General features: G+C 63.8%; 1 protein-coding gene across 1 annotated transcript; it reads left to right on the forward strand.

Moving 5' to 3' along the window:
* Window positions 1–60: 60 nt before the first annotated feature.
* Abca7 (ATP binding cassette subfamily A member 7) lies at window positions 61–20,135 on the forward strand. The gene is given in 51 exon segments (XM_028858564.2): window positions 61–192; window positions 1,071–1,285; window positions 1,368–1,461; window positions 1,746–1,887; window positions 1,973–2,004; window positions 2,007–2,078; window positions 2,167–2,240; window positions 2,496–2,576; window positions 3,272–3,482; window positions 3,567–3,706; window positions 4,778–4,894; window positions 4,980–5,147; window positions 5,375–5,603; window positions 5,924–6,128; window positions 6,346–6,518; window positions 6,521–6,567; window positions 6,680–6,901; window positions 6,982–7,183; window positions 7,574–7,657; window positions 7,660–7,683; window positions 8,172–8,343; window positions 8,569–8,700; window positions 8,875–9,014; window positions 9,159–9,296; window positions 9,526–9,713; window positions 9,790–9,847; window positions 9,994–10,271; window positions 10,458–10,494; window positions 10,760–10,852; window positions 11,761–11,921; window positions 12,212–12,336; window positions 12,434–12,532; window positions 12,796–13,083; window positions 13,194–13,226; window positions 13,337–13,514; window positions 13,597–13,766; window positions 14,215–14,392; window positions 14,509–14,624; window positions 15,200–15,344; window positions 15,446–15,569; window positions 15,877–16,006; window positions 16,086–16,206; window positions 16,288–16,350; window positions 17,330–17,436; window positions 17,655–17,796; window positions 17,896–17,989; window positions 17,992–18,029; window positions 18,278–18,381; window positions 18,534–18,626; window positions 19,475–19,715; window positions 19,872–20,135. Coding segments are annotated over 50 exon segments (6,522 nt in total). The 5' UTR covers window positions 61–192; window positions 1,071–1,219; the 3' UTR covers window positions 20,025–20,135.
* The last annotated feature ends 421 nt before the right edge of the window (window positions 20,136–20,556 follow it).

Consider the following 20,556-nt stretch of genomic DNA (forward strand, 5'->3'; position numbering starts at 1 on the left):
CAATGACAAGGACCTGCGAGTGGCAGGAGCGCCGTCCAATAGCAGCGCTGGGGGCGGGGCCGAGCGCAGCCCGGGGCCGCGGGTTGCGAAGGGCGTCGTCCGCCGTGCAGGGGGGCGCCTCTTAAAGGGGCCGCGCTCCCCCGCCGATGCCGGGCGGGGCGACGGTGGACGGAGTTTGGGGGGCTCAGAACGGTGAGAGGAACCCCGAGAGGGTGGGAGGCGGCGCCTGGCGAGCTGGGGGCGCTGTGGGGTGCGGGTGGGCGGGGCCGCGGCCCCTGATCACCGGGGGTTCCAGGCGAGCCCCTCCTCCCCGCCGTCCTTCCGCACCCTGCCCGCGAGTGTGGGAAAAAGTGGCCGCGGTTTCTCACGGCGGGCGCCCGGTCCCGTGGAGGGGCCTGGGCATCCCGCCGCCGCCGCGCCCCACTTCCCCAGTGACGCCGGCTCTCCCGGGTCCCCAAATCCCACTGTGTGGAGGACAAACGTCCGCGGGTGGACGGCGTCCGCGGGTGGACGCCGCCGGTTCCCACGCAGAGGGCGAAGCTTTGGCCACCGCCTTCCGGGTCAGCCTCAGTTTCCCTGTCCGTCTATGAAGTAGGCCACGGACACAGTCCTGGGGGGCGGGGGAGAAGCGATCGGGAGCGGCTGGCTCGGGGGCCGACCCCGCAGCCCGGGGTCGTCCGCCCCTCCGGTTGGCGCCGGGGGCCGAGCTCGCCCGTCTCCGGGTCCCTGCGGAGCGTGACTCTGCGCCTTGCGGAGCCTCAGTTTCCATCTCCGTGACGCAGGGCCAGCCGGGCGCGAGGCCGCCCGCCCCGGGGACCGAGGCTGCGGGTCTGACCGCGCGTGCCCGGGGGCCGTGGGATCCGGGCCCCGGGTCCCCGACCAGGCGGAGCCCGGAGCCCGAGGTCCGCGGTGCAAGCTCCGCCCCCCAAGAACGCGAACGGGGTCTTCCCGACCCCGGCCTTCAGCCCCCCGCGAGCGACCGCCCTCCCAGCCAATCAGCTACGGAGACGGCTGCGGGCCGGGCTCCCATTGGTCACCCCTTGATGTTTGCGGGGCTCTCTTTTCTGGAGATTCCCGCAGCTCAGTGAGAAGGAGGGTGCATGACGGGTGGATGGAAGGATGAAGATCGGAGACCGTCAGGCATCTGCCTCGAGCCACACAGCTCATCCCCAGCCTGTGTGTCCTGTGCCCTCCGCTGCGTTCCCCGTCTGGAGTCGCCATGGCCTTCTGCACGCAGCTGATGCTCCTGCTGTGGAAAAATTACACCTATCGCAGGAGACAGCCGGTACAGCCCGGGGCGTGCAGGGGCGGGCGACGGCGGGCGCCCATCGCGGTCCCCCGGAGCCTCCTACACACTCTCCCCCCAGATCCAGCTCCTGGTGGAGTTACTGTGGCCTCTCTTCCTCTTCTTCATCCTGGTGGCCGTCCGCCACTCCCACCCTCCGCTGGAGCACCACGAATGTAAGACCCACGGTGCGAGCCGGGCACCTTTCATCCCAGCCCTCGGGAGGCAGAGGCAGGAGGATGGCTGTGAGTTCCAGGCCAGCCTGGGCTACAGAGCGAGATCCAGGACAGCCAGGGCTGCACAGAGAAACCCTGTTGAGAAAAAGAAAAAAAGAAAAGAAAAAGCCCTGCTGTGTGTAGTGGGGGGGGGGGGACGAGCCTCTCCCGCCAAGCCCGGTGCCCGGGCCGAGCGCGGCGTGGCAGAAGTGAGGGCGACTCTGAGCAGGTGCCTCTGCCCCCAGGCCACTTTCCAAACAAGCCGCTTCCATCCGCGGGCACCGTGCCCTGGCTGCAGGGCCTGATCTGCAACGTCAACAACTCCTGTTTCCAGCAGCCAACGCCTGGCGAGAAGCCGGGGGTCCTGAGCAACTTTAAGGATTCCCTGTGAGTAGGGTGGGTGGGTAGGGCTGGCCCACGAGTGGCGTTTGGGACTCTCGAGCCCCGCCTCCCACCCCCTCTCTGCCCCCAGGATCTCCAGACTCCTTGCCGATGCTCGCACAGTGCTGGCGGGGCCAGCACCCGGGAGATGCTGTCTGCGCTGGGGAAACTGACGCCCCTGCTCAGAGCGGCGGGAGGTAGAGGAGGAGGGAGCCCTCAGCTTGGGGTGGGGGCACAGGCCCCTCAAGCTGAGCTTTGCCTCACCTGGGCATCCTCTCCCCTCAGCCTGGCCGCCAGAGAGTCACCCACTGAACAAGCAAGCGTCAGTGACCACTGAGCTCAAAAAGATACTGCAAGGGGTGAGGAGGAGGGGCTGGCAGGGTCAGGGGCTCCCGTGTGGGGCCTGGGCCGGGCTCTTCCCCTTCCAACCTTCCCGTACCTCATCTGTAACGGGGTGATGGAGGCTGGGGCTCGGGGGTGGGCCGGGGCCCAGCTCCTCCGGCGTCTCGGCACTCGGGGTGGAGGCAGGAGGATGGCAGTCTGAGGTCATCCTTGGCCTGAGGACTGCTGAGCAGTCCACCCCGGGCTCAGCCACCTTGTTTTCTGGTTGACAGGCGTCCCTGGACCCTGTGCTTGGTGAAGCCCAGGATTCCGCGAGGAAGTTCTTGGATACCACCAGGGACCTTACCCAGGAGGTGAGAGGCCCCAGCCAGTCCCCACGCTGGCCAGGAAGCAGGAAGCAGGCAGGGGACGGGAGGGGAGGGGAGGGGAGGGGCCTACAGGTGGGCCCGGCCCGGCCCTGCCTCACCCTGCGGGCTGGGAGAAGCTGTGTGGGGCTGCATTGCCACGGCTGCACTCGAGGCTGGGCCGGGGAACTGAGGCTAGCCTGGGCTCCAGAGCCGGACAGCATCTCAAACAAACAAAAACAAATACACAGGAGGGCTGGTGTTGAAGCTCGGTCGGCAGAGTGCTTGTAGCTCAGTCAGCAGAGTGCTTGTAGCTCGGTCGGCAGAGTGCTTGTAGCTCAGTCGGCAGAGTGCTTGTAGCTCAGTTGATAGAGTGCTTGCAGCTCAGTTGATAGAATGCTTTTAGCTCAGTTGGCAGAGTGCTTGTAGCTCAGTCAGCAGAGTGCTTGTAGCTCAGTCGATAGAGTGCTTGCAGCTCAGTCGGTAGAGTGCTTGTAGCTCAGTTGGTAGAGCGTTTGCCTAGCATGCATGAAATCCTGGATTCTACCCCTAACTCCCCATCGCGCCCTGTCAGGATGTAGACACTATATAGCAAGTAAGGCGACCAGCCTCATGAGACTGTTAAAATAAAATAAAATAAAATAAAATAAATTAATGAACAAGTAAGCGAAGGCGCCCAGCACCCCTCGGCGGCCCTTCTCCAGCTCCTGACGCTGCCCAGCCTGCTGGAGCTCCGAGCTCTGCTGCGGAGGCCGCGAGGGTCAGCCGTCCCGCTGGAGCTGGTCTCCGAGGCCCTCTGCAGCACCAAGGGGCCCAGCAGCCCCGGGGGCCTCTCCCTCAACTGGTACGATGCCAGCCAGCTCAACGAGATCATGGGCCCGGAGCTGGCCCCTGCCCTGCCTGACAGCAGCCTCAGTGAGTCACTCGGCCCGTGGGTTCCGGGTGGGGCCGGTGGAGGGCGGGGGGACGCAGCGGGGCCTCACGTTACCCCGACCCCAGGCCCTGCCTGCTCCCAGCTCATGGGGGCGCTCGATGACCACCCTGTGTCGCGACTGCTCTGGAGGCGCCTGAAACCGCTGATCCTCGGGAAAATCCTCTTTGCCCCTGACACAAACTTCACTCGGAAGCTCATGGCGCAGGTGAGACACAGGAAGGGACAGCAATCTGCACCGCACCCTTTAGTGGGGCCGGTAGAGAGTGACAGCCTCAGTGAGGGCTGGGGGCGTGGTCAGGGTGGAGCCCGCCCAGAATCCCCAGTGAGGGCTGAGGGCGTGGTCAGGCTGGAGCCCCGCCTAGAATCCCCAGTGAGGGGCTGGGGGCGTGGTCAGGGTGGAGCCCCGCCTAGAATCCCCAGTGAGGGCTGGGGGCGTGGTCAGGGTGGAGCCCCGCCTAGAATCCCCAGTGAGGGCTGGGGGCGTGGTCAGGGTGGAGCCCCGCCCAGAATCCCCAGTGAGGGCTGGGGGCGTGGTCAGGGTGGAGCCCCGCCCAGAATCCCCAGTGAGGGCTGGGGCGTGGTCAGGGTGGAGCCCCGCCTAGAATCCCCAGTGAGGGCTGGGGGCGTGGTCAGGGTGGAGCCCCGCCAGAACCCCGTGAGGCTGGGGCGTGGTCGGGTGGAGCCCCGCCTAGAATCCCCAGTGAGGGGCTGGGGGCGTGGTCGGGTGGAGCCCCGCCCAGAATCCCCAGTGAGGGCTGGGGGCGTGGTCAGGGTGGAGCCCCGGCCAGGATCCCCAGTGAGGGCTGGGGGCGTGGTCGGGGTGGAACTCAGCACCTAGGATCCCCAGTGAGGAGTTCAGTGGGGACGGGGTGTACACGGAGCTCTGGGCTCCATCACTAGAGCTCAAAATACAAAGATAGAGAGAGGGAGGGAGAGAACAGAAGTTCAAGCCGCGGCTCTTGAGAGAAACAGGTTTATATCCCGACACTCAGAAGGAGTTCCAGCCTAAGCCTAGGGTGAGACGCTGTCTCAAAGGTAGGAAAAGAGGTCCCGTGACTGCGGCTGGCGCACGCCTCAGTCCCAGCGTTCGGGAGGCAGAGGCGGGCGGATCTCTGTGAGCTCCAGATCAGCCAGGGATGCTCAGTGACACTCGGTGGTGATGATGATGATGGTGATGAAGAGAAAAGAAGCCCAGAGGTGGAGGGGCCGGCACGCCGAGCTCAGAGCGGGGAGGTGGAGAGGCGGCGGCCTCGGCTGACTCGGCTGCCCACTGCAGGTGAACCGGACCTTCGAGGAGCTGGCTCTCTTGAGGGACGTGCAGGAGGTCTGGGGGGTGCTGGGACCCCAGATCTTCACCTTCATGAATGACAGCGCGAACACGGCCATGCTTCAGGTGGGCTGCGCTGGGGTCGGCCACCTCCGGGCTAGGGTCCCCGGCGGGAAGGGGTGGACGGAGACCTGTCTCTCCCCTTCCCCAGAGACTGCTGGAGGTGGACGGCTCAGGGCCCAGGCAGCAGACGCCCAGGGCCCAGGAGCAGCTGGCTGCCGTCCGAGATTTTCTGGACCCCAGCAGGGGTGGCTACAGCTGGCGGGAGGCCCACGCCGACATAGGGCGCCTGGCAGGAATCCTGGGCCAGATCATGGAGGTGAGGGGTTGTCATAGACGGAGTGGGCCTTTCCCCGGTGACCTGAAAGGGACCAGCGGCTGATCCTGTCCCGGACGGTGCAGCACAGAGAAATCTGGGCTTCGTTTATGTCTGAAGAGGGAGCCCACTGGCCATGTGTATGGTCACCCAGGGGTACGAGGGACCCAGGGGGAAGGGGCCGGGCACGGAGGGCTCAGTCACACCCTAGAACTCATGCCCCCCCCCAGTGTGTGTCCCTAGACAAGCTGGAGGCTGTGCCCTCCGAGGGCGCTCTTGTGTCCCGTGCCCTGGAGCTGCTGGGTGAGCGCCGCCTCTGGGCGGGCATCATCTTCCTGAGCCCCGAGGACCCTCTGGACCCGTCGGAGCTGTGGTCTCCTGCCCTGGGTCCTGGCCACCTGCGATTCAAGATCCGAATGGACATCGATGACGTCACAAGGACCAACAAGATCAGGACAAGTGAGGGAGGAGAGCTTGGGGGGGGGACTGGGGGGCGCAGGGCCAAGACCGTGCCTGTCGGAGGTGATAGCCGGAACTAGGTATGAGTGTGGCCAAGGGTCCGGGATAAGGTCGGGGGCAGGTAGTGCTGTGCAGCCAAGGGCTAGCCAAGGGCAACTGGGGGGCTAGCCTAGGACAAAGAGTGGCCAGCCAAGTGTATCGTGGGACTTCCCAGGTGTGGAGACCGGGGGCGGGGGGGGGGGGCAGCTAAGTGCATTGTTGAGTCTGGAAACGAACGGGTAATGGAAGGGGGCTCTGTGAGTTTCTTCGCTTCCACGCAGCTTACCCACCGAATCTGGCACCTCCCAGGTTTTGGGACCCGGGGCCATCTGCAGACCCTTTCATGGACCTTCGATATGTGTGGGGTGGCTTCGTGTACCTGCAGGACCTGCTGGAGCAGGCGGCTGTGCGTGTGCTGAGCGGAGGGGATGCCCGCGCCAGCCTCTATCTGCAGCAGATGCCGCACCCCTGCTACGTGGATGATGTGTGAGAGCGTCCTCGCATCCTGTCTGGGCCCTGTGGTTTGGAGGGTCTCCCCATAAAGAAATAAAGTGGCCTGTGCTGGGAGCTGGCGCCCTCCGGCTGGATCAGCCCTCTGAGGGTGCTGCTGAGCCTGGAGACCCCAGGGTGCCGTTTGAGCCACACCCGTGTGCGCGCCCCGTGCCGGGGATCTGCAGCTGCGCCCGCTTTCCCACCACTGCAGGTTCCTGCGCGTGCTGAGCCGGTCTCTGCCCCTGTTTCTGACTCTGGCCTGGATCTATTCGGTGGCGCTCACCGTGAAGGCCGTGGTGCGGGAGAAAGAGACGAGGCTGCGGGAAACCATGCGAGCCATGGGGCTGAGCCGCGCCGTGCTCTGGCTCGGCTGGTTCCTCAGCTGCCTGGGCCCTTCCTGGTCAGCACGGCGCTGCTGGTGCTGGTGCTCAAGGTGAGGGGTCCTCGATGCCGCCCCACCCCGCGCCCCGTGGAGTGAAGCTCGGACGCGCATCCCCAGCGCCCATCTCGGAGTGGGATCCTGAAAGTCTTGTGCTCTCTCCCAGCTAGGGAACATCCTTCCGTCCAGCCACCCGGCTGTCGTCTTCTTCTTCTTGGCGGCCTTCGCGGTGGCCACCGTGGCTCAGAGTTTTCTGCTCAGCACCTTCTTCTCCAGGGCCAACCTGGCAGCGGCCTGCGGGGGCCTCGCCTACTTCTCCCTCTACCTGCCCTATGTGCTGTGTGTCGCCTGGCGCGAGCGCCTGCCCCTGGGCGGCCTGGTCGCCGCGGTGAGGACTGTTCCAGCCTGTGAGGGGATGGACACCCACGGAGTGTAGCCAGCTCCCTGAGCCCCCCGCTCTCTCCCCAGAGCCTGCTGTCCCCCGTGGCCTTCGGCTTCGGATGTGAGAGCCTGGCGCTGCTGGAGGAGCAGGGGGATGGGGCGCAGTGGCACAATTTGGGCAGGGCCCCTGCGGAGGATGTCTTCAGCCTGGCGCAGGTGTCCGCCTTCCTGTTGCTGGACGCCGCCCTCTACGGCCTCGCCCTCTGGTACCTGGAGGCCGTCTGCCCAGGTGGGCCACGGGTGAGGGGCTCCCGGTGGGGAACACGCCGCCTCCCCGGAGTGCTCCTGGACACCAGGAGAGATGTTTTAGGGTGTGTCGCTGGGATATTGAAGTGCATAGACTTTGCCTCCTGCTGTTTGGTGTCTGGGACCGGCCTGGGTTAGAGGACTGCCCAGGATGGGTGGAGCTTCCCTCTGGGGCACACTCTCCCTGTCCTGGCCACAAGACACCACATTTTAGGGCACGTCTCTGTGATATTGGGTTTCTGGAAGTACATTTCCAAGCTGACACCACCTCTGAGGGGCAGGGTCCCTGGGTGCCCCGATTCCAAGTGTGTGGCCTGGGAGTTCTCACATCTCAGGGGTGTGACAAGTGTAACCGAACGCCACTTCCCACCAGGCCAGTATGGGATCCCTGAGCCATGGAATTTCCCCTTTCGGAGGAGCTACTGGTGTGGGCCTGGATCTCCCCAGAGTCCTGTCTTGGCCCCGCCCCACAAGATACCAAGGGTGAGGCCCATGACAATTATTAACCTTTTGCTGCTTTTGGCTCCTTGTCTCCCCTAGAGAAACAGGTCCTGCAACTCAATGCCCTGGACACCCCAGATCCCCTAGGGATCTCCCCTAGAGCCTTGTGCATGCTAGCAAGCATTCTACCCCAAAAGACATCTCAGCCCCTCTGTGCTGGCTTCTGTGCAAGGGCTCTATCCCCGAGCCATGCCCCAGCTCCTTCTGGGGGATTCTAGACGGAGACTCTACCCCTGAGCCACGGTTGTTTTTTGTTTGTTTGTTGTTTGCTTGTTTGTTTGTTTGGGACAGGGTCTCGCTAAGTTGCCGGCTGACCTTCAGCTCACGAGCATCCCTTCCTTAGCCTCCTAAGTGGCTGAGGTGACCATCCCGCACCATGCCGGTCTCCCTTAACTCTCTAGGACCCTAATTCCACTGACCAGCTCTGAGGGACCCCCAGGTCCACAGCTGACGCTGTCCTCCCTCCACAGTTCTGGTGGAAGAGCCACCTCCTGGCCTCATTCCTGGCGTCTCCATCCGTGGCCTGAAGAAGCATTTCCGAGGCTGTCCACAGCCAGCCCTGCGAGGACTCAGCCTTGAATTCTACCAAGGCCACATCACTGCCTTTTTGGGTCACAACGGGGCTGGCAAGACGACTACACTGTGAGCCGCCAGCCGCTATGCCCCTTCCCTCAGTTTCCCCACCGGGGTTGGGGGGTCCCAGGCGTGCAGGGGAGCGGGAGCTGGGTCTGGTTTGCACACACAGTAGAGAAGATGCTGCGATCCTCTGGGCCCACTCCGCTCCCCTGGACGAGGAGCACAGCACCTGTGAGTGTAGGTGGCCCTCTGTCCCTGAGGGCAGCTTCCCTGAGATCCCCGCACCCACAGGTCCATCTTGAGTGGTCTTTTCCCACCCAGTGGTGGCTCGGCCTCCATCCTGGGCCATGATGTGCAAACCAACATGGCAGCCATCCGGCCCCACCTGGGCATCTGCCCGCAGTACAACGTGCTGTTTGATCTGTGAGTCCTGCGGGGCCTGGACGGGGGCGGTGGGAGGGGCCTGGCTTCGTCTGAGACACACACGCACACGCACACTCACGCGCACACACACACGCACACAGACGCGCACACTCACGCGCACACGCACACCACACACACCCCAAGGGAGTCACTGCGCATCGCCCCTGGCCGCAGGCTGACGGTGGATGAACATGTGTGGTTCTACGGGCGTCTGAAAGGCCTGAGCGCAGCTGCCCTGAGCTCTGAGCAGGAACGTCTCATCCGGGATGTGGGACTCGTCCCCAAGCGGGACACACAGACGCGGCACCTCTCCGGTGAGTAGGCCTGGAGAGGCCGCCTCCGTGGGGCGTAGAACTTCGGGGGGCTGGCGGGGCGCTGCGGTATACTCGGGTGGGGAAGTGAGGCTGCCCCACAGCAGCCGGGAGGGTCACATCAGGATGGCCACTCTCTCCACCCAGGCGGCATGCAGCGGAAACTGTCTGTGGCCATTGCCTTTGTGGGTGGCTCTCGGGTAGTGATCCTGGATGAGCCCACTGCCGGTGTGGACCCCGCTTCTCGACGCGGCATTTGGGAGCTGCTGCTGAAGTACAGAGAAGGTAAGAGCTGGAAGATGGGGCAGAACAGCCCATAGAACAGGTTCCCCTGGTTTCTGCTTGAGCTTGAGGGGCAAAAAAAAAAAGGTTTCTGAGTATGAAATGCTGGGATGGGTTTTGAGGGATGCGCAGGAGTTTGCTGCATAGGGTTAGGCATTCCTGAGAGACACTGCCATCTGGGTGGAGGCCTGGTAAGCCCAGCGGCTCACATGGCTTGGGTCCCCATGTCCAGATCGCACACTGATCCTCTCCACTCACCACCTGGATGAGGCGGAGCTCCTGGGAGACCGCGTGGCCATGGTGGCGAACGGTTCTTTGTGCTGCTGCGGGTCCCCGCTTTTCTTGCGTCGACACTTGGGCTGCGGTTACTACCTGACGCTGGTGAAGAGTCCTCAGGTCCCCGACACCCAGGCCTCGGAGGTGAGGGCTGGGACTGGCCGCCGAGCCCTGTCCCCGGCTGCCCCGCGGACACGGACCACTGTCTTTCTCTACGAAGGGAGACAGCGGGGACCCCAGACGGAGGCAGAAACCAGACAGCGAGGGCACCGTGGCGGGTGAGACTGGGCCCGGGGACCCTAAGGGAACGCCGGGGGCCAGCAGCCACCTACCTCAGCACCAGCGCTCGAGACCCCAGACCGTCCGGACGCCTGTCCTTCCGTAGCCCGGGCCGAAAAGTCCCTCACCCTGACCTGTGACGCAGGGACACCCCTCACCCGAGGAGCCTCGGACGGGAGCGGCCGGGCCCCAGCTCCTGACGCGGCCTCCATCACCCCGACGACACCCCGGATACTGGACCTAGTGCGGCGCCATGTTCCCGGAGCTCAGCTGGTGGAGGAGCTGCCCCACGAGCTGGTGCTGGCACTGCCCTATGCGGGGGCCCTGGATGGCAGCTTTGCCACGGTCTTCCAAGAGCTGGATGGGCAACTGGAGGCTCTGGGACTCACCGGCTATGGGATCTCGGACACCAACCTGGAGGAGGTGTGGGACCTAGTGGGGTTTTGAAGGGTGAATAGGAGTCTGCTTATGGGTGGCAAGGGGGGGATCCAGGCAGGAACGATGGCTCTTAGGGAGGGTGGGTGGCTTGGAGGTCTCTTGAGGAGGTCTAGGGGAACCAGTGGTTTATGGCGGGGTCCCTCCTACGAGTCTCTTGCTCTGTCTCCTCAGATCTTCCTAAAGGTGGTGGAGGACGCACACAGAGAAGGTTCGCCATGGCTCTGGGACCCTGCAACCCAACCCTGGTTCGGAGTCAGAACAGGCCTGAGACCTGTTCCTCATCCCCGGCTGGGTCTGTCCTCAGGGCAGACCCCAGGTTCCTCCCCGGTGCGCACACACACACACACACACACACCCCGTGCCGGCCTCAAGCCCTCCGTCTGAATGCTGCCCCTTCCCCGCTCTGGGCTCTGGCTTGGTTTCCCCGGGAAGCAGGACCCTGTCCCCCACCCTGACCCCCGCTGGCTCCACAGGAGGTGACTGCGGACAGCTCCTGCACCCCCGAACGGTCACTCTGCAGCCGCACGCGGGGCCAGAGGCGTCAGCCCTGGAGAACGGGGAGCTGGGTGAGTCTCTCGCCTGCTCACCCCCGCCCATCACCCCGAGGAGTGCCGGGCTCACCTTCCGTCCCCCCCCCCCCCGAGGTGCCGCAGCTCACCTTCCCGTCCCCATCACCCCGAGGTGCCGGAGCTCACCTTCCCATCCCCCTCACCCCGAGGTGCCGGGCTCACCTTCCCGTCCCATCACCCCGAGGTGCCGGAGCTCACCTTCCCGTCCCCCTCACCCCCGAGATGCCGGGATCACCTTCCCGTCCCCCTCACCCCGAGGTGCCGAGCTCACCTTCCCGTCCCTCACCCGAGATGCGGGATCACCTTCCGTCCCCCTCACCCCGAGGTGCCGGGATCACCTTCCGTCCCCCTCACCCCCGAATGCCGGATCACCTTCCCGTCCCCCTCACCCCGAGGTGCCGCAGCTCACCTTCCCGTCCCCATCACCCCCGAGTGCCAGAGCTCACCTTCCCGTCCCCCCCCCCCGAGTGCCGGAGCTCACCTTCCCCCCCCCCCCCCGAGTGCCGCAGCTCACCTTCCGTCCCCATCACCCCCGAGGTGCCGCAGCTCACCTTCCCGTCCCCCTCACCCCCGAGGTGCCGCAGCTCACCTTCCCGTCCCCATCACCCCCGAGGTGCCAGAGCTCACCTTCCGTCCCCCCCCCCGAGGTGCCGGAGCTCACCTTCCCGTCCCATCACCCCCGAGTGCCGCAGCTCACCTTCCCGTCCCCCCACCCCCGAGGTGCCGCAGCTCACCTTCCCGTCCCCATCACCCCCGAGGTGCCGGAGCTCACCTTCCCGTCCCCATCACCCCCGAGGTGCCGCAGCTCACCTTCCCGGCCCATCACCCCCCCCGAGGTGCCGGAGCTCACCTTCCCGTCCCCCTCACCCCCGAGGTGCCGCAGCTCACCTTCCCGTCCCCCACAGCTCGGCTGATGCTGGATCCCCAGGCCCCGCAGGGCTCCACACCCGGCATCAGCGGCGCTGCTCGGGTGCGAGGCTGGACGCTGACCTGCCAGCAGCTCCGGGCTCTGCTCCACAAGCGCCTCCTGCTGGCCCGCCGCAGCCGCCGGGGCCTGTTTGCACAGGTTTGCCGGGGCCCTGCGCCACCCAGGAGGCCTGACTGCCCGGGCCGTCCGGTGTCCGCGCTGGCTGTGCGCTCAGGGGTTTCATTCCTGCGGAGGGTGCTGGGGAGCCCCGGGGCGGGGGCGGGGCGGGGAGCGGGGTGGGGTGCGTGGAGGTGGGCCCGGGCGGGAGCGGGGTGGGGTGCGTGGAGGTGGGTCCCGGGGCGGGAGCGGGGTGGGGTGCGTGGAGGTGGTGCCGACGTCGGGAGCGGGATGGGGTGCGTGGAGGTGGTGCCGACCACACCGTCCCCCAGATCGTGCTGCCTGCCCTCTTCGTGGGCCTGGCCCTGCTCTTCAGTCTCATCGTCCCTCCGTTCGGCCAGTACCCGCCCCTGCAGCTCAGCCCGGCCATGTACGGCCCCCAGGTCTCCTTCTTCAGGTGGGTGCTGGGCCCCGTGGGCAGGTGACCGTGGGCAGGTGACCGTGGGCAGGCGACGGGATAGCCACAGTCACAGTGCTGACCTGTCACCCCACAGTGAGGACGCCCCCGGGGACCCCCACCGGGCGAAGCTGCTGGAGGCGCTGCTGAGCCAGGCTGGGCTGCGGGACCCCGGTCTGCAGGGCACAGCTGCCAGGTGAGGCTGACCCGCCGACTGTCCTTGGCATGTCCCCCGCCCCAGAAACTGCCTCAGTTTCCCCCCAGACTCTGCCTCAGCTTCCTTGCCTGGTCTCTGCCTTGATTTCCCTCTGAGTTCCCACCTCAGTTTCCCTCCACGGCTCCTGGCCTCTGTTCCCCTCTGGCCCCGGTGAGCGGGCCTCCCTCACCTCATGGGAATGTGGGGTCTGTGTCTGCTAGCACCCCCTTTCCCAGCACCCACAGCCCTTTCCGACTCCATAGAGGATCCGAGTGCGCACACTCCTTGGCCTGCTACTTCTCGGTCCCCGAGGTCCCTGCAGATGTGGCCAGCATCCTGGCCAGTGGTAACTGGACTCCAGACTCTCCGTCCCCAGCATGCCAATGCAGCCAGCCTGGGGCCCGCCGCCTGCTGCCAGACTGCCCGGCCGGAGCTGGGGGGCCACCGCCACCCGAGGCCATGGCTGGCTTGGGGGAGGTGATCCAGAATCTCACTGGCCGAAATGTGTCTGACTTCCTGGTGAAGACTTACCCCAGCCTGGTGCGCCGGGGGTAAGCACCAGGCCGTGTGTGCCAGCACTGGGGAGGCCGGGTGGTCCCCATGCCCCATACTGACCCTTCCCATTCAACTGTATCACTCTGTTTCCCTGTGTGTCCTGCAGCCTGAAGACTAAGAAGTGGGTGGATGAGGTCAGGTGAGATGGGACCTGGTGTGGAAACCCTGTCTGTCCCTTTCCCACACCCTCTGCTGGCCTGCCCCCCCCCAGCTCCTCAGTCTCCATCTCCACCCCAAACCATTCCCCAGATACGGGGGCTTCTCCCTGGGAGGCCGAGACCCAGACCTGCCCTCGGGGCGTGAGGTGGCCCGCACAGTGGCAGAGATGCGGGCGCTGCTGAGCCCCCAGCCTGGCAATGCCCTAGACCGCATCCTGAACAACCTCACTCAGTGGGCCCTTGGCCTTGACGCCCACAACAGCCTTAAGGTGGGAGCTGGGGCCAGCAGGTGGTGGCCGGGGGCATCCACGGCCACTCGCCTCTCAGACCTCATGGCCTTGATCCGTTCAGATCTGGTTCAACAACAAGGGCTGGCATGCCATGGTGGCCTTCGTGAACCGAGCCAACAATGGACTCCTACATGCCCTCCTGCCGTCCGGCACGGCCCGCCGTGCCCACAGCATCACTACGCTCAACCACCCTTTGAACCTGACCAAGGAGCAGCTATCTGAGGCCGCGCTGTGAGTCCGTCCGTTTGCTCTCAGTGGTCTGTTGCTCAGGGGTGGTGGGGACTGGATCGGAGCCTTCCCTGGCCCGGGCTGGTGACAGAATGTCATCCCCACACTGGAAAGGCCAGGCAGTGCGATGGCGCACACCTTTAACCTCAGGACACGGGAGGCAGAGGCAGGCTGATCTTTGTGAGTTTAAGGCTAGCCTGGTCTACTTACATAGAAAGTTCCAGCTATATAGAGAGACCCTGTCTCAAAACAAACAAACAAAAACAAACAAAGAGACTTTCAGGATGAAATACATCTGGGCACCCTGGATCTTGTCCCACTTTTAAGGACCCAGACCTCTCCCATGCCCGTGTCCCCAGACTGCCATGCCCTCTCCTGCCGGGAATCAGTCCCAGAGACCCAGCATCACGCCCCATTTCGCTCTGAGCCACTCCCAACCTCTCGCCCGCAGGGTGGCTTCCTCGGTGGACGTCCTTGTCTCCATATGTGTGGTCTTCGCCATGTCCTTTGTCCCAGCCAGCTTCACCCTGGTCCTCATCGAGGAACGTGTTACCAGAGCCAAACACCTGCAGCTGGTCAGCGGCCTGCCTCAAACCCTCTACTGGCTGGGCAATTTCCTCTGGGACATGGTATGTGTGGCTGGCCACCTGGTAGGGGTGGGCGGGCACCTGGCCACAAGGGGGGCGGGGGGGGACAGCTGGCCCTCGCCCCTGAGCGACTGAGGTGACTCCTGTCTCCGGTACAGTGTAACTACTTGGTGGCAGTGTGCATAGTGGTGCTCATCTTCCTGGCCTTTCAGCAGAGGGCCTACGTGGCACCGGAGAACCTGCCTGCCCTCTTACTCTTGCTACTGCTGTATGGGTGAGACCCCCGCCCCTTGAGGTCTGCTCTTCTTGTGGGGGGAGGAGATCCTTAGTAACCGGAGCAAAAGACTCTCAGGTCCAATAGGACCTCAAGAATGGTAGGATTCAGGGGCTGGAGAGATGGCTCAGTGGTTAAAAATACTGACTACTCTTTCAGAGGACCCAGGTTCAGTTTTCAGCACCCACATGATGGCTCACAACCTTCTGTAACTGCAGTTTCAGGGGATCCGATGACCTCTTCTGACCTCTGCAGGCACCAGGCACACACATAATTCGTGTACATAGAAGCAGCCAAACACTCATACACAGAAATAAAAATGAATAAATCTTTTTTTTTAAAAAGGCCTTTAATTCCAGCACTTGGGAGGCAGAGGCAGGTGAATCACTGTGAATTCAAGGATAGCCTGGGCTTCATAGTGAGACCAGGTTGGGGGGGGATTAGAATTGGGAGCTAGCCAATGTGGCCTTAAAAGCTCATCACATTCTGGCACCTAATACAGATCCGAGGGGGCTTATCCTGGGGGCCACCCATGTGTCAAGTCGCTGGTGGCACTTGCCACCCTTCCCTTTCAGGTGGTCCATCACGCCTCTCATGTACCCAGCCTCCTTCTTCTTCTCCGTGCCCAGCACGGCCTATGTGGTACTCACCTGCATTAACCTCTTCATTGGCATCAACAGCAGCATGGCCACTTTTGTGCTGGAACTGCTTTCCGATCAGGTGGGATCTTGTCACAAAACCTGGGGCGAGGGCTGGGCTGAGTCAGTGGGCGCTGTTGGGCATAGCTGCTGACCTACTAGGCTCTCCCTGCCCCTGAACAGAACTTGCAAGAAGTGAGCCGGATTCTGAAGCAAGTGTTTCTCATCTTCCCCCACTTCTGCCTGGGCCGAGGACTTATCGACATGGTGCGGAACCAGGCCATGGCAGACGCCTTTGAGCGCCTGGGTGAGAACTTCTGTCCAATGGGGGTTGTGAACAGCACCGTTGGGAGGGTGGCCTCCGAATCTGGATGTATGAGATGGGGACACATTAACTGGACAATTTCAGGTGGTACAAAAATGATGTCCAATTAAAAGCGAGGAAAAGGTAATTAAAGCGTCATATAATGAAAGGTCTATGACCACACATAAAAGAAGATGTGAAACTTTATCGTCTAGGTCAGCTGTGCCTTAGCAGCACAGGCCGTGGTCACATTTCTTGAATCCGAGGTAAACTGGACAGAGGGGAGACCCAGTGCCTCCTGTCCCCACAGGAGACAATCAATTCCAGTCACCCCTACGCTGGGACATCGTCGGCAAGAACCTTCTGGCCATGGTGGCCCAGGGACCCCTGTTCCTGCTCGTCACGCTCCTGCTCCAGCACCGCAGTCACCTCCTCCCACAGTCAGTGGGGACCAGGGGACCAGGTGAGGGTGGTGGCGGCCGCGTCCTTCCCTGGGTCCACTGACCTGTCTGTCCTCAGACCCAAACCGGGACCGCTGCCGCCCCTGGATGAGGAGGATGAGGATGTAGCCCGAGAGCGGGAGCGGGTGACCAAGGGGGCCACCAAGGGGGACGTGCTGGTCCTCCGGGACTTGACCAAGGTAGGCACAGGGTGGGGACAGGCGCCAGGTCGGGGCTGGCACGGGCACTCTGTCCCTTCTCAAGAGGTCCCACCCCTACAGGTGTACCGTGGGCAGAAGAGTCCGGCTGTGGATCGCCTGTGCCTGGGGATCCCCCCTGGGGAGGTGAGTCTGGGGCGGAGAGCTCCGTGCTGGGTCAGGCAAGGCTGGAGGCTCCTCGCCGTCTGTCTGTCTGTCTGTCTGTCCACCTCACCAAGCCCCTTCAGTGACCCCACTCTCCTGAGCACTGGCCATGCTCACGTCACCCTTCATTAAGCCCCTGCTGCTACCTAATTTTTACTTATTTACTTATTTTTGGTGTTCGAGACAGAGTTTCTCTATGTAACAGTCCTGGCTGTCCTGGAACTCATTTAGTAGCCCAGGCTGGACTCGAACTCACTGAGATCTGCCTGCCTGTGCCACCACCGCCGCCCAGCCCTGTTACCTAATTTTTAAATGTGTGTTTATTTTTGTGGCACTAGAAATCGAACCCAGAGCCTCAGGCATGCCCAGCCGAGGCTATCCCACGCACCCAGACCCTCACTGGAGCACCCTAGGCTGTGACTCTGCTGCTGAGCTATGCCTCACTCCGAGCTCCTAATCCAGCCATCAGCCCTCATTAGGCACCTGCTGTGTGCTCACATTTTTGAGCACCAGCTGTGGCCACCAGAGGCATACTGAATGCCACTGTGAGGGGGCCCGTCCCTTCCCATGCGCTAACAGCATTGAGTCTTCGCTCTGTACACGGCCACGCCAAGTCCTTCTCAGTTAAAACGCCTTAGGCGCCCGTTTCTGCCTTCAAGGCCTTGGACACACGCAAACTCATTAGCTGTCCGTGGTTCACGGGCTGCCTACCAGGGAGTCAGAACACATCCGTGAACACACGCGAGCCTACTGAGGCAGGAGGATCCCGTGTTCAAGGTCGTCTTTGCCTACATAGGGAGTTCAAAGCCAGCCTGGGTCACATGAGACCCTGGGTGCCCAAAACCATTCTCTGCCTCTCCCAGCCCCCACCCCCTGCCCTCACCCTTCCATGGGGTAGCACTGGGGGCTGTGGGTTGTGGCCCCGGCCTTGGGCTGTGAAGGGTTTGTGGGTTCCTTTCAGTGCTTTGGGCTGCTGGGCGTCAATGGGGCAGGGAAGACGTCCACCTTCCGCATGGTGACAGGGGACACGCTGCCCAGCAGCGGTGAAGCGGTGCTGGCCGGACACAGGTGAGACGTTCCTGGTGGGGGCCTGTGTGTCCTGCACCCTGGGTCTTCCCCCATCGGTCCGTGAGTGGACGTGGTACTTCACCAGGCCACTGCCTGGGATCTGCGTCCCCCTGTGCATGGCCCACGCGCCCTGGGACTCCCTCCGCAGACACCCATGCGCCTATGCAGTCCTGCATGGGTGGCCTGCAAGCTCTTGAGCCTCGTGTCCCCACCCCCAGCGTGGCCCAGGACCCAGCTGCCACACACCGCAACATGGGCTACTGCCCCCAGTCTGACGCCATCTTCGATCTGCTGACGGGCCGCGAACACCTGGAGTTGTTTGCGCGCCTGCGCGGGGTGCCCGAGGCCCAGGTTGCCCAGGTGAACTCGCCCTGCCCCCTATGCTTACTGTGGCCTGGCCCCTCTCGGTGTGGTCCCGCCCACGCTCACACACCCCAACACCCCCCCCCACCTCCACAGACAGCGCTCTCGGGCCTGGTGCGCCTGGGCCTCCCCAACTATGCAGACCGACCCGCGGGCACCTACAGCGGAGGGAACAAGCGGAAGCTGGCCACGCCCTGGCTCTGGTTGGGGACCCAGCAGTGGTCTTTCTGGTGCGTGGAGGCAGGGACTGAGTGGGTTGTGGGTGGGACCCGAGTGGGATGGGACCTGGCCTTGGCGAGGTGGGGTCTAAGCTGGTGGAGGCCTTAGGGGCGGAGCCTGTGCAAGACAGGGATCCATTTGGGCGTGGCCTGGGCAGGGTGGGGCCTGATTGGAGTGTGCCTGGGCTTGGACGGGGCGGAGGCCCAGGAGGCAGGTTTTGAGCGGGTCCGGGGCTGTCACTGGGGTCCCTCCTTCGCAGGACGAGCCCACCACAGGCATGGACCCAAGTGCACGGCGGTTTCTCTGGAACAGCTTGCTGTCCGTGGTGCGCGAGGGCCGCTCCGTGGTGCTCACCTCGCACAGGTGAGCACCTTACCGCTCCCGGGCCACCTTGCAGGATGGGGCGATCCCGACCCTGGTGAGGGGCCGAGGGTGAGAGAGCTCCAGGGATGGGAGAGAGCCTGGCCCCAGAGCGGGCTGGCTGGGCCCAGCTGCGCTCCCTCTGTCGCCCACAGCATGGAGGAGTGCGAGGCGCTCTGCACGCGCCTGGCCATCATGGTGAACGGGCGCTTCCGATGTCTGGGGAGCGCGCAGCATCTCAAAGGCAGGTGAGCAGGGCGCGGCGGGCCGGCTCCTCGGCCTGACCTGCGTCGGGGAGGCGGGGACAGGAGGGATCCGGGATCCGATGGAGGCGCCGAGGTGGTGGGTGCGGTTAGAAGGGCTAATCAGGGCTGTGGAGGTGGAGCCTGCAGAGCCGGGTGTGGACACTGGCGAGCTGGAAAGGCCTTGGCGAGTGGGAAGAGTGTGCGTGGGTCCCGGAGGGTGGGTGGGTAGGGTTAGAGTGCATGGGCGGGGCCAGGCGAGGGGCGGAGCCAATGTTTAGTCACTTGTAGGGGGTGGAGCCAGAAAGAATTAGTTGGAGCGAATTACAGGGTGTGGGCGGGGTTTATTCTATGTGGGCGTGGTTACGATATAAAAGGCGGAGCCACACGGATAAAGTAATGTGTCATTTGTAGGCACGAAACTGGAGGGCTTAAGGGTGGCATGGGGATGTGGGCGGGGTTAGAGCGGATGTGGGCGGGGCTAGGCCACGGGGGCGGGACCACCACGGGGATATGGAAGGTTCATTTGCAGGGGTTCAAAGGGCAGGGCCACATGGTGCTTCCTAGGGCCGGAGCCGGACAGTATAAGGGGAGCCTGGGGGGGTGGATGTGTTCACAGGAGGGCTTTCTGGATGGGGTCCAGGGTAGGTGAGGGGTGTCTGTCCTGACACAGGTGCGTCAGCTACTCTGAGTGGGCGTGGCCTCTTAGGGTCATGGTGGTGGCTCCCAAGCAGAGTAGGGTGAGGAGGAACTGGGTTAGGTCCAGGTACACAAGGCAGCCTAGTGGGTGTAAGGGGCAGCAGCGGGGCAGCAGCGAGGGCCGTGGCCTGCATCCCTGGCCCTGTCCCCTCCAGGTTCGGGGCTGGCCACACACTGACCCTCAGGGTCCCACCGGCTCAGCCCGAACCGGCGATAACCTTCATCATGGCCACCTTCCCGGGTGCTGAGCTCCGGGAGGTGCATGGCGGCCGCCTGCGGTTCCAGCTGCCACTCGGGGGCAGCTGCACCTTGGCACGTGTGTTCCGCGAGCTGGCTGCGCAAGGCAAGGACCACGGTGTGGAGGACTTCTCCGTTAGCCAGACCACGCTGGAGGAGGTGACGTCGGGAACCACGACAGGGCCCGAAGGGAAGAGCTGGGCACCCCCCACCCCACCCGGCTGACATCCCCCCCCCCCCCCCCCCCCACCCCCCCCACCCCGGGCTGACCATCTCCCTCCCTGCCTCTCGGTCTCCTCCATGTCACCCTGTCAGGTGTTCCTGTATTTCTCCAAAGACCAAGGGGAAGAGGAGACGGACAGCCAGCAGGAGGTGGGAGCCGGGGAGGTTTTCACACCGGGCCTGCAGCACCCCAAACGTGTCGGCCGATTTCTGGAAGACCCCAGCTCTGTGGAGACCATGCTCTGAGCATGCCTGCCTTGGGACTGAGTGGTAAAGGCCAGGCAGAGGGTCCCTGAGCCACACGCTGGCTCCCGGAGAGCCCAGGGCCCTGGAAGAAATAAAGAGAGAAGAGAAGAGCGAGGCAGCAGCCGTGTGTTTATGTTTTGGGAGCCCTGGCGCTGTACGAGTCTCACACACTATCGCACGTACAGTGTGTGCGTGTGGCTGCGGTCGCAGGGGTGATGGCCGCCGTGACAGCTACAGCCACCTGGACCCCAAGCAGTGTGGGGCGAGCCTAGGCGTGAGATGTGGGCACGCCCAGGCCTCTGGTCACATGTACCCTGACCTGCATATACCTGTGTGGATCTGGCACCAGAGGGCGGGACTTGTGAGTGTTTCTGACCATGAAGTAGAGATGAGGTCAGGCCTGCGGAATGTCCCAGATGGCTTAGAGGACCCTGGAGCTTTCGAGGCCGGAACAGAAGCCCACCCCAGAGCCAGCCAGCCCTCATCCTGAGACAGCTCCACCCCACCCCAGCCATCCGACTATGAGTGGGGG

Source organism: Peromyscus leucopus, chromosome 22 (genome assembly GCF_004664715.2).
Source record: "Peromyscus leucopus breed LL Stock chromosome 22, UCI_PerLeu_2.1, whole genome shotgun sequence".
NCBI classification, from domain to species: Eukaryota; Metazoa; Chordata; class Mammalia; order Rodentia; family Cricetidae; genus Peromyscus; species Peromyscus leucopus.